This window comes from Strongylocentrotus purpuratus, unplaced genomic scaffold, assembly GCF_000002235.5.
Source record: "Strongylocentrotus purpuratus isolate Spur 01 unplaced genomic scaffold, Spur_5.0 spur5_scaffold_1, whole genome shotgun sequence".
Lineage (NCBI taxonomy): Eukaryota > Metazoa > Echinodermata > Echinoidea > Camarodonta > Strongylocentrotidae > Strongylocentrotus > Strongylocentrotus purpuratus.
In genome coordinates, this window is record NW_022145594.1 from 9957750 (window position 1) to 9975983 (window position 18234).

At 36.5% G+C, this 18234-nt stretch overlaps 1 protein-coding gene across 1 annotated transcript; it reads right to left on the reverse strand.

Moving 5' to 3' along the window:
* Positions 1 to 1558: 1558 nt before the first annotated feature.
* LOC593496 (homeobox protein DLX-5) lies at positions 1559 to 16921 on the reverse strand. Its single transcript, XM_030978505.1, has 5 exons — positions 16711 to 16921; positions 14143 to 14321; positions 3964 to 4322; positions 2802 to 2922; positions 1559 to 2030 (listed from the first exon to the last, which is right to left on the reverse strand). Exons 1-5 carry the CDS (start codon positions 16919 to 16921, stop codon positions 1752 to 1754), a joined length of 1149 nt encoding a protein of 382 aa, XP_030834365.1. The 3' UTR covers positions 1559 to 1751.
* Between the last annotated feature and the right edge of the window lie 1313 nt (positions 16922 to 18234).

Sequence of the window (18234 nt, forward strand, 5' to 3'; positions counted from 1 at the left end):
TGTTCATTATGTCATCATAACTATAAATGTTACACTCTTTCTTTAGCTTTAAAAGATGTTTTACCTTCCTCCGCAAAGCTGCATCAATATTATTCAGCGATTTTAGGGGTAAAACAGTTTTTCAACACACGTTTTAAAACACACCCACTTAAATGGATTTATTTCAAGCTCGCACAAACATGGACCCTTCCCTTGCCTACCTTGGAGGCTCAGTGAGAAAAGAAAAAATTAAAGAGCATCTTCTGCTTTAATACATCTCTATTATGCTTTGTTTACCGATCGTGAATACACCACTACAATATCACAGCAACATCTTTGTTTTTTCGAAATGTCTTTATTACAAATATATACAAAGAAAACGAAGACAACTAAGTATAATAATTTACATTGATTTGGTGAACAACAACGGAATATATAAACCTTTCCTGTTCAGACATAGTCATAGGGAACGCTAAAGATAAATATCAATATCAATATGTATGTATGTATAAAAGGTTCGTATTTTCAAAAATGAAATAGCATTCATAATTCCGGAAATTATAACTAGGTCGTAATTCCGAGAAAAAAGGGGTTCATCATTCAAAAAAATAACCTAGAACCATGTATCTTTTTTAAAATGTAATAACAAACCTGTTGAGATACTCCTAAGCTAAATCAAGGAAGACGAGTCATGAAGTCACTGGAAGCGATAGTTTCTTATTCGTAATAATCAGCATAATGACAACGTGTATAAGGCACATCGACTCCTCGTCATGAGGCTAAAAACATTGATATAATTAGTACTTGATAATGATGTTATGATTGGTCAGAATAACCATACGACCGTATAATTCATGAAGAAACAGACATTTAAAGGCAGTTGAAACTTAAGAGTCAAAAGTAATAATTATTGTGTCTATGTTACTGACATATCAAAACAGACATACAATTTGTACCACCATAGATTTGTTTTCGTTTCTATTGGGCCTTTAAATTTCTCTTTACTTTATAAATCTAATGATTCTTTTACAGGATAATAATTAACTCTCTTTAGTACCACAATGTGAATCGCATAGAAATTCTTCAGTACTATACTGTATAAAAGTACAGTTTTAACATTATTATTATTACATGTATCCTTCAGAATCCAGCTTCTTTTGATATTGCGTACCTTACGGGTGCATTTTTTTTTTTTACAGTACCAGTGGTATGAAAAGATAAAGTTAGCAAATTACTATCGACGGGGAGATATTATTCCATCGATAATTATTATTCAAATCTGCATTGCAGATAATAATCTTACCACATACATTGATTTACTTTGAAACATGGCATTTTATGTCATTAAATACGGGAATTTGTTGTCGTATTTCAACAAAGTTCATACCAGTGGCGGATCTCAGGGTAGAGAGGAGGGCGAATGGAACTCGCCCCTCGAAAGAAAAAGATATATATATATATACTCGCCTCTACTCGATATATAGCGCTCCCTTTGCCATTTGTTCACTATCATCATTACTTTGATTGACAAGATGCTATCTGACCAAGGACATTACCCCCCCCCCCTTCCACTCTCCGGTCACAGAATCAGGGATCTACGGCTGCACTATCAAATTTAAAAGACATACATATTTCCTACATGTATAGGACTTAAATCATACGGTATCTATCTTTACTTGGGTCAATTGCAACATTATTACTTGCATAATTATACATATTAAGTTAGAAAGTCTTTAAAGGGCCATTGTACATTTAAAGGTGTGATTCTCATTCTATGTAGTCAAAGCTGAGGGTTGAAAGGAAGACGATGACGTTGCATATGCAAATGAGGTTAAAGGTTCATGCGTTGAGGTCGAATTTTGTTGGCTGACGTATGAACTCATAGCATCAGAGACTGTTATCTCTTCCTCATCTGATATGTTGGATAACTCTTCATGGTCAATGCCTGGGGAACAGGCCGGAGAAAGGGTGCCATTCTCTCCTGTGATGTCACTTTTTTTGGGTCGCCCCTTGGGTTTGGTTGGGGGCTCCTGTCGACCACTTTGCATCACCTAAAGGTCAAGTAGAGAGAAAGAAAAATGTAACCACTGTAACCCCTAATCTGATGCACAACATGGAAGTTTGCGAAGGTTCTGGGAATTTTATTTGGCTACCATAATCATTCATGTTGATCAAATATAGGCATATAAATACAGATCCTACTGTGAATATACTGATTGCTAGCTTTCCTGATTCATTTCTATCAAGGTATGTCAAGAATATTTATTTCTTAATTTCCTTCTTTAATATATTTACGTTTTACTGACACGTACCTTAAACTTGACAAATACCATACGATATTTATGAAAAAGGATCAAAATTAAATAAACCACGTCGGATATGCAATCTGCGCATGGGCAGATAAAGGTCATTAGTACAAACTTGTAAAACCCATCGAGACTTGATACGCGTTCATGTAATCATAACCATCGGAATATTGTATTATCGTGATACATAGGTGGAAATATTCTTTTCAAGAGGGCAAACAAAGGTAGTCATGAAACACCTTCATCACTTTGTCAGTGATTATTCTAAAACTGTCTTCTCCATGTTAAAAAGATATGTAGATATTGGGGGTCATTTCGTCCTTGTTTTCACGAAGTGACGGTAGTGAGGAAAATCGTCACGCAAAGTGAATGCAATTTTTGTTCACTACCGTCACTTCGTGAAAAAAATTTGTATTAAAAAGCGCTAATTCTGATAAGGCTTCATAGTTCTACCAATAGTAGGACCAACTAAATATAGAAGCGTTTTTTTTATTTTTAAGATTATTTTAAACTGACCTGTTTCTTCCATTTCATTCTTCTGTTTTGATACCAAGTCTTGACCTGTAGTTGACTTAACCCTAGGGTCTCTGCAAGATCTAACCGATCAGGGGTAGAGAGATACTTCTGCTTCTCAAACCTATGGAATAGAAAACACAAGATATAGAGATGAGTAGAAAAGAGGTGTAGAAATGCATGAAAAAAACATCAGTGGCAACAGAACGAATATGCAATTTAAAAGACCACAATTAATATAATTGTCATTGATTACTGTTTCTATATTGGATACGGGCTTCGGTTTCGTTTGTTGTTGCTTTTGTGTTATTATTCTGTTATTGACTTTGACTTCGGGTTGAGCAATATTAAAGTGATAGTTGAGTTCTGTTGCAGAGGGCGCTACACAAAATATTTTTTGTGTACAATAATGAAAAACTGAGTGTCAAATTTGAAAGAACATACAATTTAAATGACAAAATCATCTTTGTTTGATCAAAATCGGTTCAGAGACGGCTGAATATCCATAAATATAACGATTTATAATATTTGTGTACCACCACAAATATTCGATTATTTGAAAGAGCCGTTGAAAAAACGAAATGGCCCCTTTTACGTTGTATTTCAGCCAATGCCGATTTGGCTTTTTTGTTGTTGGCTCTTTCGTGTTGGTTCTTAGTACGCACAACCAGCCGGCCAATGTATTGTTATTATTAATTAATTAACGGTCACCGTATTTTTTTAAAAGTAGAACTGAATTGGTATGATCGTATTGGCTAAATTTGACACATTTTGGCGGGTCTAAAATAACCTTCATAGCAATTTTAGGTCCTAAAAGGGCACTAGAAATGTCATATATAAAATAAGAGCAATAACCATGCACTTTGAAGGCATTTGCTGTCTGAAAACAGAACTCAACTATCCCATTAAGCTACTTTTACCACTATTGCATTTGTATGTATGTATGCAAGTATTTTTTATTTGTTTATTTACTTACTTATTTATGCGTAATTTCAGGTTTATTTCATTTGTTGATACTTTGTTTATTTACCTTAACATTCAATTCAATTACTTTTATTCTTTCATGGCATCCGGTTTTATCAAATAAGTCCATGTGTATTCGACGATTTCTGTTCTTCTGCTTATATATTTTATAGAGGATACGCAATTTGAAAGTCTCATATACCTTTTCTCCAGCCCTAGCAGTTGAAGTTCTGTGAAGACTGTCCGACTCCGTCTGCATTTCTTTGCTGCCCTGGCCGCCTCTGCAGGCGACACCGCCGGTGACTTGCCCCTGAGATAGACGGGTACTGGTATGGGTACGCCGAGAGAGGGATGTGATCCGTGATGAGGGTAGAGATGGGACGGATGATGGCTGTAATGAGGATGATGGTTGCTAGGTGATAATGATGATGGATGATGACGGGGTTGATGGTGGTGGGTGTGGTAGTAGGCAGCGGCTGTCGGGTTGGCCGTTGAGTAGAGCTGAGCTAATCCATCTGGAATTGATAAATCAATCGAAACAAAATTATTCACGGGAAACCACTTTTAGTGTATACACTAGAGAAATGGTCCAGTATTACAATTTGTACTGATGCAAAAAGTTTAAGAGTACGAAGCTACACTTTCAAGAGAGCAAATATTTGCCGTCTTTCGAAGAAAACACAAATACAAATTATCACAGAATTATATATGGTCTAAAGAATACGTCCACCCAAATCATTTTTTTTTTAGTCCATGCGGACGCTTTAAAGTCCAAATTAATCTACTTGCCACTCTCAACCCGGGGGTAGAACACCTTTTTTTAATGCTTTCCGTATTTTGGGCCGTCATGGGTTGCTAAGCGTACTATAAACGTAGGCATAATTATAAAATATGTGGAAGAGACCTATTTAAATCATATGAAATCAGTTGATTTATGAACATGACTGGGAGGAAGGCTCTGTAAAAACATGCGTCATTATCACTATCACTCAGTCCAATCTGATTAAATGTGAAATATCTGTCTCTCTCTGTCTCTCTCTCTCTATATATAAATATATTACAAATATATATATATCTTCCTTTGTTACCTTTATTTTTATTATTCTTTGATTTTGTTCAAATAGATGTTACCCTATAAGGGAGTTTACAGATACAATCTGCGCATGGGCAGATAAAGGTCATTTGTACCAAAAAGGTAAAACCCACAGAGATGAATACTGGATATGCGCTCATGAAAGTTATGGAACATTATACATTTATGCACCAACGGTACATTCTATGATACGCAGGTGGAAGTATTCTTTTCAAGAGGGCAAACAAAAGTTATTCATGAAGCACATCTAGGACTTTGGCAGTTATTATTCTAATATGCTCAAAGTGGAACTTCTCCATGTGTAAAAGATCTGTGGATATTTGGGGTCATTTGTACCATGTGCTATCTGTAAACTCCCTTATTATTATGAGAATATGTTATATACTACTGTTGACAGGCGTATGTTCGAAATACTCTCAATTACTCAACATGAGATGACATTAAACAGAAAAGACTTTATACTGATACAGACATTTTAATTGTTTAATTGCTTCGAATTTGCGGTGACATTTAATGCCATCGAGATGAATTAGACTAAGTAAATTAAAGGCGAAGAAATGAAACAGGTGCAAGCGTGGCGCTGGGCGGGATAGTAATTGCGATAAATGATACCTTGCAATTAAATGCATTATTTAGGATAATAATACTATTCAGGCCACACGGGTGGTGGCGCTGTGCGTGGGCAGTGTCGTGCATGTGTTCAAGTACAAGCACTGCCTTCATGACGTCAGTGTGCATTGGTATGACATGCCGATGAGTCGTGGCGTGAGGCTCTCATTTTTTTTGTGCTTGTTTGTACTAGTTATTGATACATCCTCTCTTAACGAACATACAAAGTATAACTCAAACATTCAGAGCGTATTATTGCAAAGCCCCCCCCCCCTTTTTTTTTTAGTAATCAACCTAACTTCTGCAACGCTTTTATTACCATGTTATACCAGTATGAAGGTTGATAACAGATGAGAAAGTAGGCCCATGATTGCATAAAGTGGTTCACAATAATAGTTATTTTTAATCATTTGGAATAAAACTTAATAAGCAAAATTAACTTCATAATATACAGTGTAGGGTAGAAAGCGGTTAATCACTGGGGTGGATAATTTTACGTTCAAGGGGTTCATCTCGTTGTGTGTCAAAACACAGTGGTAGGCTCTTATAGGAGGAGAAATTAAGAGTGTGATGGGGGGGGGGCAATCTCTCAATGAGACACGGGGGAGTTATTATGACAGTGTTTAAGTTAAACATCGTCACAATGACTCCCCCGTGTTTCTAAACATTTCTAAAAGTGACTACAAGAAACAAAAGAAATGACAGGAATTTAGTAATTCAGATTTTCCTGTCCTCAGGATCCTTGCGAGTAATTCATAGACAGACCTACAGTGACAAGAGAAAATCTGAGTTCCTACCCGCTTCATCTCGGCAGGATACCGCTCGACGCTCCAGAGCCAGCCGCGCGCTGCGATTCAAAAATGACATTAGGCTAGAGGGTGGTACGCTTATAGAAAAATCATTTCCAACACTAACAAAACTATTTACCCTGTTGTGGGGTCCAAACATTCTTCAAGTCTCTTCGTCTTCAATCTCCCTCTCTTTCTCTCTCTTCCTCTCTCTCTCCCTCTCTCTCTCTCCCTTTCCTTAGAGAGACGCGATCAGGTTCAAGTTGCAGAGGCATTTATCTCCATCCGTCCCTCTCTCTCTCTTTATGTTTTTTTCCCTATCCCCTCCCCTCATGTTTTGCTCTCCTATTCTTGGTTTCCTCCTCACTCATGCTCTCCCTCTCACAAAATGTATCGCCCCTTTCCCAGAGAGAGAGAGAGAGAGAGAGAAATAGAGAGGGAGAGACAGAGAGAGAGAGAGAGAGAGAGAAAGAGAGAGAGAGAGAGAGAGAGAGAGAGAAAGAGAGAGAGAGAGGGTCCTATATACACATGCATGTCCAGGTGTATAACAAATTATTCAATAAAATAAATCTAAACCGCTAACAGCGAACTGAAACTTTAATATTCAATAAGTGACAAAACGTATCAATGGGATATCATTTTAAAAACGAATAAACAAACTTTCTTACAATTACAGCAATGGTTATGCCATGACAAGAGAAATATGATCGAAAATTATTGAGTTTTCCAAACCTCTTTCGAGAAGTTTATATAAATGATATGACCAGTTTCAATTATATTTTAGAAATTTCAGAATTAAATTGATACCGGTTTAGTGAAGAAAGGCACTCTCAAAGATTTTAATTTCAATTGCTTTCATTATTATGTGTATTTTGCCGGGACGGAGAATTATCATTTGTTCTACATGTATATACATCGAGTAATTGGTGTACGTCACCTTGGTCACGTGACACCTTCTCCACCTAACCTCTCTCCATCAATGATATTTACATTGGGAAGTATCACTTTGTTCTTATGAATAAACTTGACTTTCGGTAACAATTACCCACATTTCCTTCTATAGCCTCCTTCTCTCTCTCTCTCTCTCTCTTCCTCTCTCGCTCGCACACACACACACACACACACACACACACACACACATTTAAACAGTCCATCCCACTATCTTCTTCTTCTCCCTCTCATTATTTGCTTTTTCTCTTTCACACTTCGTATTTTCTATATCATTTACATGATTCTGATACACATTGCCGTCATGAACTGTAGTTGGAAAATCATTTAAGAATTTTAATTGTCACTGCAGGTTTATCCAATAAATACAGGTTTATTCAAGGAGGAGAACTGACCAAATAGAGAGTGGAAAAGACAACGATGCTTGATAATTAATGATATAAGATGAGGAACTTCAAATATATTCCTAAAAATAATACATAGCATTTATAAATTAATATGTTGATACGTTTATTATACATGCCTCGTTACAATTAACCTATAAAGTTTTATCCCTTTAAGGAATGGCGACCCATTTTCCGAGAAAAGCTTACTCCAAGATTAAGGAGAAACACACATGTCAGACATTATATACTTGTAGGGAGACGGTAAGACTCCGCCAACTGGTATTTTTCAATTAACGTGTCACCGTTAATTACCATCATGCAGTCCGCGATGTAAAGCACATCCGGGGCGATGCTGGTCTCGGACTTGAAAGTACAAGCAAATACAGGTCAATATGTTAGAAATTTTAACATTATTTTGGACAAAAAAAGAGTCGAAACTTCAAATCAACAATGTGTGTATTAGAATACTACCCTTAAGTGATAAGATGGATAGATGGAGAGAGGGGAGGGAGAGAGAGAGAGAGAGAGAGGGGGAGAAAGAGGGTGGGGGGCGTAAGTAATCAGAAGGTTTGATGCACTGAGTTGAATTGCCGTGGTTGATATGGAGAATGGATAGAGAGAAGAGAGAATAGATAGAAAATCAAATGGATCATAGTAGAATGAGCACTTAACGAAAGTTTGCATCGTTTAGACATTGATGTGTGGTCCATAGTTTAAGTTCAAGTGTTATTTCCACATCTGATTCTTAAAAACACAAGTACAATTTATATGCATTTTATATACATTAACAAACGTTAAAATGAAACATCCTCAATTTAAATCATAATATGATGGGGGTAAAACAAAGGCCAATGGCCTATCAAGGTTATTCCCAGAGATAATACAATTTACATTACAAAATTCTTAAATGTACTAAAAGCGAGATAGAAATACAGAGATTAAAATAACACAAAGCATCAATATACAGAATTAAACCAGACAAATCCATTACAAAAAAACAAAACAAAAAGGCATTTAGTGGCGATATAACTTCACAAACGTAAGTACCTTTTCTGTAAAATAGGCTCTTTTGCATGTTTAGAGGGGAAACGAAAAATAACTATGCAGGAAGACAATGAATAATTGTTTTGTGAACACCAATCTACATTTGTATTTTGTTTTACGTTTTGTTTTGTGTTTAACACATCAAAACATGACAATCACTTCTCAATAAATGAGAAGTTCGAACAAAGGTCGACCTAAAGTGATTAAGTGAACTTGTTTTCAAGACAATATGATTGGCAAAGTAATGACCTCATGATTGGCAAACTAATTGCCTGAAAATGGATTCTCATTGCTTTTGAATGACCGACTTATATCGCCTTGATCTGACTTTTCTTATGAATAACTTCTCGGCGCGCGCCTATTCTTTTAAGCGCTAGGCGACAAGCGTGCCGCTGCCACCCCATGAGTTCGGCGGGTTTTACTCCGCGGCTCGCTGGGTTCGACGTGTACAAATAAGAAAAGTGTGCCCCGATTTTGTTAAACCTGCCCACCATATGCACGGCAGTCCGATTGAATGCTCTTTGAGTTAACCCGTTTTTCTTCGAAAAGTCTCCTTTTTTTCTTTGCATATCATGCCCTTTAACTTGTATTAACGCCATAATGATTATCGTGTGCGTGTGTGGTGGATGAGTGAGGGCGTGTGTATGTGCGAGGAGTTGTAGTGCACTCTTTAATGCCAACGCATCACGGAACGTTATTATATGTTTGAAGGGCTTCCTTATTGGCATCAATAAGTTTGGATTTGAAAAATGGAAGCAGATTCGTTACTGTCTATAAACGTAATAAACATAATATGCTTTGTGCAATGAATACAGGCGCCCTTCCATATTCAAATGATCACATTTCATGTTTAATAATGCATTGCAGTGCCGTATGTGTATTACTTTTCTTGCAATATATAGGTTAGAAGGCACTCACCAGTCGGTCAGTAACTCAATGGTCTATTTGTCAGGTTTGTCAAAATCACTTGCCCCACAAGTCTTGAAGAGCAAAATACCTTAATACCCCTTCAATCTTTTTTTCCAGTTTTTATCTAGGCCTGGACGGAGCACCTGTGTTTATACTTCCGAAGCCGGGAATTGTTTCCAATTACTTATCTATCTTTAGGCCAATGCCTCGGGCCACTTTGTAATAATAGACCGGGCAGGTGCCATAATTTCAAATATGAAAAGATCATCCGGCGTAAGTATGTTTGTCCGTAGGAAATAATGCATATGTAAGTGCGAGCGTGAATCTTTCTAATTTGTGTCTATTATCATTCTTTGGATGTTGATCACGGGACGTCATGCGATTGACTAGATGCTGATTGGTCAAATATTCTGTGACGTATGCGGGGCGAGATGAAGAAATTCAATAAGAAATAGATGATCAATAATTTGTATCTCTGTTTATATCTTTAATATTTTACAATATCACAACAAAAAGGAAGGACAAATATACTTTCCTTTTTAGTTGATATGATGATAATATAAATATCTTTGTTTTATGTCTCTAATTGTTACAAAATCTTATGGAGAAAGGTCATTTTCATATGCAGCCACTCATGTATGTAAAAACTTGCTGGAGTACTTTATGAATATGAAAACATATGCAAAATTCAGAAGTAATTTGAAAACATATCTATTTAGCACTTTGTAAGATCTCACAATTATAGAACCAAGTGTACCATTCAATTCCTGTATTATGTTCTGTAAATTGCAAAGAGACATAAAATAACGCCTGTGTGTTATGCGATATACAAACGGGTTTAAATGTTATTATTAATATGCTTTTGTTGAAAAAAATACTTTAACATTTTAATAAAGATGCTTACATAAGACATTACACGATGTGATTTAAAATAACTGAATTATCCTTATAACAACAGGGCTTGCATCTTTATATCTAGCAGCGGTGCATTGGTACGTTTTTCGCCTAGGACTCTGGCGGTAAGAGACGACGTTTCCCGCCCATCCCGTCAAAGTTCATTACCTTAACTCTTCTGACAGAACAATACGGCTGCAGGGAAAGGGCTATAGTATTACTATCTCTCTCTTAAGTAGGTCCGGGCAATTTCCTAGCCCAGTCAATTATCCAATTAGAAGGATAATGGATTGGTAATGAGGGAGGATGATATACCAGTAATGACGGAAAATGGGTGGCATTACTTTGGAAGGGGGTAAGAGGGGCTGTCATGTACCGACCCGTATATATACACGACGATGACAATAAAACATGGCGTGTTCTGATTTGGTCATAATACCCGGATGTAAAGTCATCACGACAGAGAAGGTTTTATAGGATAAAGAATGAGAAATGTTAACATTTTCAATGTTAAACATAATAAACTATGTCCCAAAGAAATTTCTTGTTGAAAATTATTGACTTGAAAATATGTAGAAAAATAAAGAAATTGTCCTGGTGTACGTACTCCTGGAACAATAAAAGAGGTTAAGCGAGCTAAAAACTTAAAAACCTAAATCGAACTTGGTCTTAAACCCTGTACCTACCTTGAAAGAGATCAAATACAATATACATTTTAAAGCAACTTTACTCACTACTGGTATCAGTTGTAAAATATTTCCTATTGGAAACTGAACATCTCTTTATTGAAAGGCGCTATATCTGAATCTATCACATATTTCAATATTATGTATTTGTGCGTTCCGTTATTATTGATATACTATTTTTGCAACTATAAGTTATAGGGGGCTGCAATCTACAAGCCCAGCTTTTCAGCAGTCCCCTCCATGACCAACCTATTTTATATAACTATTGTACACTGTGGACCAATTACAAATATGTCGTTAAGTTTCATTGTTTTACTATGTACAATGCAATCCCATGTACTTTATTTATTTTGTTGGAAATGAAAATAATTCGGTCATTCTTTCGCAATGTGAGAATTATAAAGTTTGAAATATTGAACTAAATATTTTATCTGTTATCTGTGTATTTTGTTCTTCATGAACATGTTCCGTACGTGAGTGATATTATTAATCAAAATTAACGTTACTGTGTTCCTATGAATGTAACGCTTTGACTAGATTTTTTATTTTTTTATTTTACTCAGCATATTCTATAATCAGGACTCTCAAACAAAAGGAACATCTTAATCGAAAAAAAGAATTTGATCAATTAGAATAATGGAAAAGACATATCTAATAGAGGAAGGTGAAGCTAAGGGCTCTTTGCAGGAACTTTGTGTCTTCGAAGATTACCTTCATGTATAATACGGCCGCAAAATAAATCAAGAATACTCCACCATTATTACAGCAAAGTATAAATTGCATCAATTGTATATCTGCGAGCCAGTATGTAAACCAATGCTATAACATGCACATTCTTTTCCTACAATTTCAAACGCTTTAGAAGATAAGAACTATCAGCCCCTATGTTTACGTTTGTTTCCTTGAAATTTTTTTATTCATTTTTTGGGTACTTCCACCAGCAATAAGGAATATGAGATTATTTAGTAAAAATCTGGATTTATTTACACAATTCTTGTATCAAAGGGGGCATTTTTAAATTAAACCATTTATTGACAATGTCAGATATGCATTCATTTTTAAGAAAGACCACTTTTGTGATGAATCTTATATGAATACTTATCATGGTATTGCATTTCCTTGAAATTTAGAACCATCCTAAACATGATTGAGAATCATTCTGAGCCAATTGATTGGTCGTATGTTAAATAGGGGATTCGCCTTTTATACAATTGTTCTCGTTTGGGGGATGAATTTTTTAATAATAGTACTGGATTGAAATGCTGAAATAAAGATTCTTATCTTGAGATAAACATTTACCCGATGCTTGATTGTATCGATTCACAAGAGTGCTCTGACATTTATATTGATTGCTGGTATTATTATATCTTTAAAAAATATATATAGGTTGATAAGTTTTGTTATTATCATTATCATTTCATAATAATGCTAATTATGTAGGTGATGATGAGGATAGTGATACAAATTGTGATGATGATGATGCTGATCATAATTATGATAATGATGATGACGACGACGAAACTATATAGAAGTAGTAGTAGAAGTACTGTAGTGTTAATACTAGTAATATCAGTAAAAGTAGTAGTAGTAATAAAAATAGTAGTAATTGTAGTTGTTGATGGTGTTGTCGTAAAAACCGGCTTACTTGAGTGCAAGTTGCAATATTCAATCTCAATGTATTAGCATAATCGGAATATACTTCCTTGAACTTTATGTGACATTGTTTCATTTCATGAATTCAAGTAAAAATGAATAGAATCATTATTTAATTGAACACTTTCATGACCTTGTGAAAGAGGCCTTTGCCCTTGCCTTAGGTGAGATAGAACTGCAGGAATTGAATGACATAGTATTGCAAGGAATCACGTACTGACTGCAAGAAATTGTTTACTAGATATGAGATACTTGTTTGGTTCTAATGTTCTGTTTTTCTTCGGAAAGACCACTTGGGGGTATGGGAAAAGTTGTTTCAACAGTATTTTTCATTTCCAATTAAACTGTGAGGGAAGGTTCAACCAAAACAGGAACATGATTAAATTATTTGAATAATTGCGTAAAACTCATCCTTCATAATCAATGTTCAGCTTTCTTGTTTAAGTGATATAATAGTTAACAACATTTGAACATGTATATGGACAATTCTCGGTATAAATACGTTATTATCATCACCAAAGACACCAATATCATTACAATGATTGTCAATATGATTTCTACTACTACAACTACTACTAATAATAATACATCCACCACTACTACTACTACTGCTGCTACTACTAATTGTAATAATAATATTACTGCCCTATACGAATTACTATTATAATCATCGAGATCATCATCATAATTGTATCACTAGCAGTACTCGCTTTTCTCCACAAAAAAAAGTAGAGATGGTAATATGATGATGTTACCGATGATAATGATTGATAATGATAATGAGGAGGGGGAGGATGACGATGGTCTTTAATATAAATGATGATGGTGATGATGATGATGATGATGATGATCTTAATGAAGATTTCAATTGTGCCAGTTTAAGTTCACGTCGGTGTACCTCTTACAATTCCCTTTGGATTTATAAAGGTCGATTCTTTCAAACTCCAGGGTTTATTGTTTTAGATTTAATAAATATACAGAATTAACAGAAGACTTACCAGACAAAGAATACAGGTTCGCGTTGGAAGATGGCCTTAAAGATGACAGTTGCAGTCCATTAAGTTTTAAATCTTGATAAAACTTGCTTTGAAGTCTTGCAAAGAATTCAATGTTTGTTGGCTGACTTCTTGGACTGATGGCGTTATCCGGAGGACTTTTCCGCCGAAGATCCGGCGATGGCAAACATCTCTGTTGCGGTGGTGACGAAGATCGCGACGACGAATGCAAAATATCATCAATTGAAAATCCGCACTTTTTCATGGTTGTACTTCCCGTGCCTGACTTTAAGTCTGAAATAAATGAGTTTGCGTATTTTTCAGTTCTTGATGTTTTTAAAGTCGAGTTTGGTAACAAAATAGCGAGGTTGTTTACCCGAGGAATGGCTGCACGAGGCAACTCGGCAACATCTCCCGCGGCAGGTGTGTGGCGAATAGCGGCTAAGCTCGGACGCGGCACGTCCGCGCCCGCTAGGCTCGGGTAGCCGGGAAGTGAGGTGCCGATGGCAAAGACACCCGCACCTGGTTTAATGCTCGATCCACTAACTTGCATGGCTTTAAAGAAAAATAAATCTTCAAAAGGTAACGATAAGTCTGTTAATTTTGTTGTTGAAAAAAAGTATTTGACTAAGAACTTTCTTCAAATGAGATAACAGTCATGGAAAATCGACCACCGAATACTTGCATCAGAAAGTTTGATAAGTCGATAATAATCAATAAAAGTTTGCTTTTAGTCAAAGTTTCAACTCCTCTACCCCTCAAACTTTACTTGAGACAAACGAGAAATTACTAATGAATATATGATAGGAGAGAGCGAGAGATCCTAAGCAACCGAGACACAGTTCGTAGGAATGTGTCGGAATCTTATTAATTGAGGGTTTACAAAAGAAAGTCAACGGCTATTTCCGAATCGAATCCCATTTCCGTGTTAGTACCAAGAGTGTAATTAGCCCCGCCTACTTTATGATGGGGGTACTCTCTTGGCGGTCTATTTCGATCTGATGTCTACATAGTCTAGGGCTACACATGCCTTGTCAATCCGCCTTCTCTCTCTTCCTCTCTCTCTCTCTCTCTCTCTCTCTCTCCATCTTTCCTCTCTCTGTCTCTTTTGAATAATTCCCACCTCTCTCCCTCCCATTTTTTTTTACCAATCCTTCTCCTTTCCACCCACTCTCCTTCTCTCTCTCTCTCTCTATCTTTCTCTCTCTCTCTCTCTCTCTCTCTCTCTCTCTCTCTCTCTCTCATTCACCTTGTACCCCTCTGCTCCTATACCTCTTTTTCATCTCTCATTCCCCTTCTCTCACTCACTCTCTCTCTCTCTCTTTCTCTCTCTTTCTCTCTCTCTCTCTTAATTTCTCTCCCCACCCAGACCTTTCCCTTTCTGTTCATCCTACCCACTCTTAAAGTTTAAATGGAACATTTTATCTTTACTTGGATCGGGAGTGTTTCATTAGAAAGCAGAATCTAAAGATAGAGGGCGAGGTATACAGTTAAACAGCCAAATAAAAAATAAAAAACTTAAATAGATCGAGCAAGGGCGTCATATAAGAAAGCACAAAACTAAAAACGACCACGTATCTTTCAAAGGCATGGACGAGGTTTTAAAAAGACAAAAAACACTGACTGATATTGACTGATATTGTCTATTTCACGTATTTAGATATGAAATTACGCTTATTCTACGCTGCTAATACTCTAGCGGAAACAATCATCACATGTGATTACATTACAAAATGTGAACAAGGTTTCTCTGTGACTGAAAAAACAATATTATGACAGGGAAAGGAGGATGACTGAATGTACTTTGGTTCGTTGATATAAAGTACATCGGTGAGAGGAGAACACGAAAGGTAATAGCGCGGGTAATATTGATACCCTGCCCGACTGAGAGTAAGGCCTGTTAGCGCAGCGGGTTGGCTTGAAAACCGCGGGGTTTCCGCCAAATAGCAAAGCGGGGCGAATTACAGCTTGAAACTTTATTGCCCACTAATAAGGCAAAGGGCTGTCTGTTTTGAGCCTTGAAGGAGATATGATCAGAGATTGTTTGTGTTTGTTTTAGAGAGAGAATTTTTTTCGGAATAGAATGGGAAGCGTTTCATTGCCTAAACTGGTTAGGTACCGGGTGGGAGATGATCCGAATCGGGTAGAGGGGATCGGGGGCTCCAACATCAAGGGGTGGAGGGTGAAGGTCATTTCGAGTATAGGTTATAGTTTGACAGAAGTAATACTTTCTTACCTGTACTAGCATTTTATAGTTTCTATATAGCCCTACACATTGATGTGCATCGTTGTCCTTTTCGATCTTCTTTTTCCTCTTTTCATCTCTTAAGCTCAATTTTCAATTCAGAATGCATGTTCTTGTTTGATAAGTCGATTCTCCCTTTTTTCGAGCCCTTTCATTTTCCTGTAGCCGGTTCTTTCACTTATTATTAAAGTAACTGCACTATAATGATAGTAGGTTATTGTATAGCGCTCATGACTAATATAATTATTTGACACTCTGTTTTAATTTGATATGCCATCAACAAAATCATCGTAATGATAACCCTCACTACTTATACAACCTCAACAGCAATGTCACCACCACTACTCCAACTCCCACCACCACCACCACCACCACTACCACGACAGTACCGAACTCCAACAACGTAATATCACATTTTCAAAGACTCTCGTGTCACAGCAGCAAAAACCTCATATGTGTCAACACAAATACCCCGTTTCTTCAACTCTATAATTTCCTTCATACTACCATCATCATCATCATCATCATCATCATCATCATCATCATCATTGTCACAATTTTCATCACCATCATCCACATCCTCAATATCATCATCATTATGATCATTATAATCACCATAACCATCATCCTTATCTTTGTCACCATCATTATCATCCTTATCTTAATCATCATCATCATGTCCGCCACCACCACCACCACCACCACCACCACCACCACTATCTTCACCACCTTCGCCTCTGCTCCCATCGTCCACCCTCCCCCTCTCCACTCCGTCTGCCCTTATACCATACCTCCCAGCCCTAGCCTGCAGGTTACTGTGGTTCAGGGCGCAGCACGGAGAGCATCTCTTCGCCATTCCCTCTGACCCATCTTCCTGGGTGGCTTGGTCCTGTTTGTTCCAATTTTTCATATTTTTCCTCCTGATTTTGAACGGCGCAGGACTCCATCATGATGATAATTGAAGGCGACATGATATCTCTTCACCAATAACAATTTATATCGTGTTTTTATGCTGAGATAATCGCTCAAAAAAAGACTCCGTTCTCACTGTGCTGAAGTTTACCTCTATCCAGTCAGCAAAACAAGGGATCAATGAATCATATACTATTAAACTTTACATCAAAAAAGGCTTTTATTTCATTATTTGCTTTAAAAAATAAATTATGTTTGATATACTGTGGTGAAGAAATATTGTTAGTAAAGACGATTTCCCTTATTGCTCTTGTCAAAAACGGAAATCATCTCAAACAAAAACTGACGATGTTCTTAATCATTATTACTATAAACGAAATATTCTGCTTAAGTTACCTATACCCAGATAACCATAACCTCTTTTGTAAGTGCACATTTCGTATCTCGGTTTAAAGATGATGGTATAGAAATATAAAGTCAGTAATTGCCATTTCTATTTTCCATGATTCGAATGATGAGACAGAACTGGAAAGATGTTGTTTTCAGCAAATAATATGATTAATTTTAAGTAATGAGAAGACATTATGCGCGTCATTTTATCAGTGCTGTATCATTTCTCACCTAAGAACCACGAGCGGATACAAATTTGAAGTTTGAATAGCTGCATGCTTCAATTTTGTGTGCTGAGGATAATTTCGGATGTCTTGACAAAGGACTTGTTTATGCCACCCCTGTTAACCTTAGCCACACACCACCACTTACTTCCCCACAGTGAAAAACGGTTTCTTCCGTTTCAGAGCCAGCCATTATGCTCCAAATAACTCCTCTCCATATTCTCATTTTTTATGATGAAGTGGCGGAGGAACACACAGTTAGCCTAAAGAAAGCCCGACGTTTTCATATCAAATTTATATCAATATTTTCATAACCCCTGCGACGGAGTAGCGGTAGAATGTTTATCCTTATGAATGGATTTGACGCTGTAATCGGGGACCCCACACGCAACTGGTAGTATAGACTGCCGAAGATCTCGCATTGATAAATATATATGATTTTGGAAAAAATAACAAAAGAAACAATCGTATATATATTTGTATATTTAAAAATTTTAAACAACGAAAATCGAATATGTAGAAAAATGTAAAACAAATAAGCCGATTAGACATGAAAAAATGTGAAAAATCATTTATTTTTAAGCGCCGTTGTTGATATCAATGTGACGTGAAATGTAAATAGAAATGTTTTTATGTCGTCAACGATACTTGATTTTTTATTTTAAATAAATAAGAACGGGGCCGATAAATGTTGTGT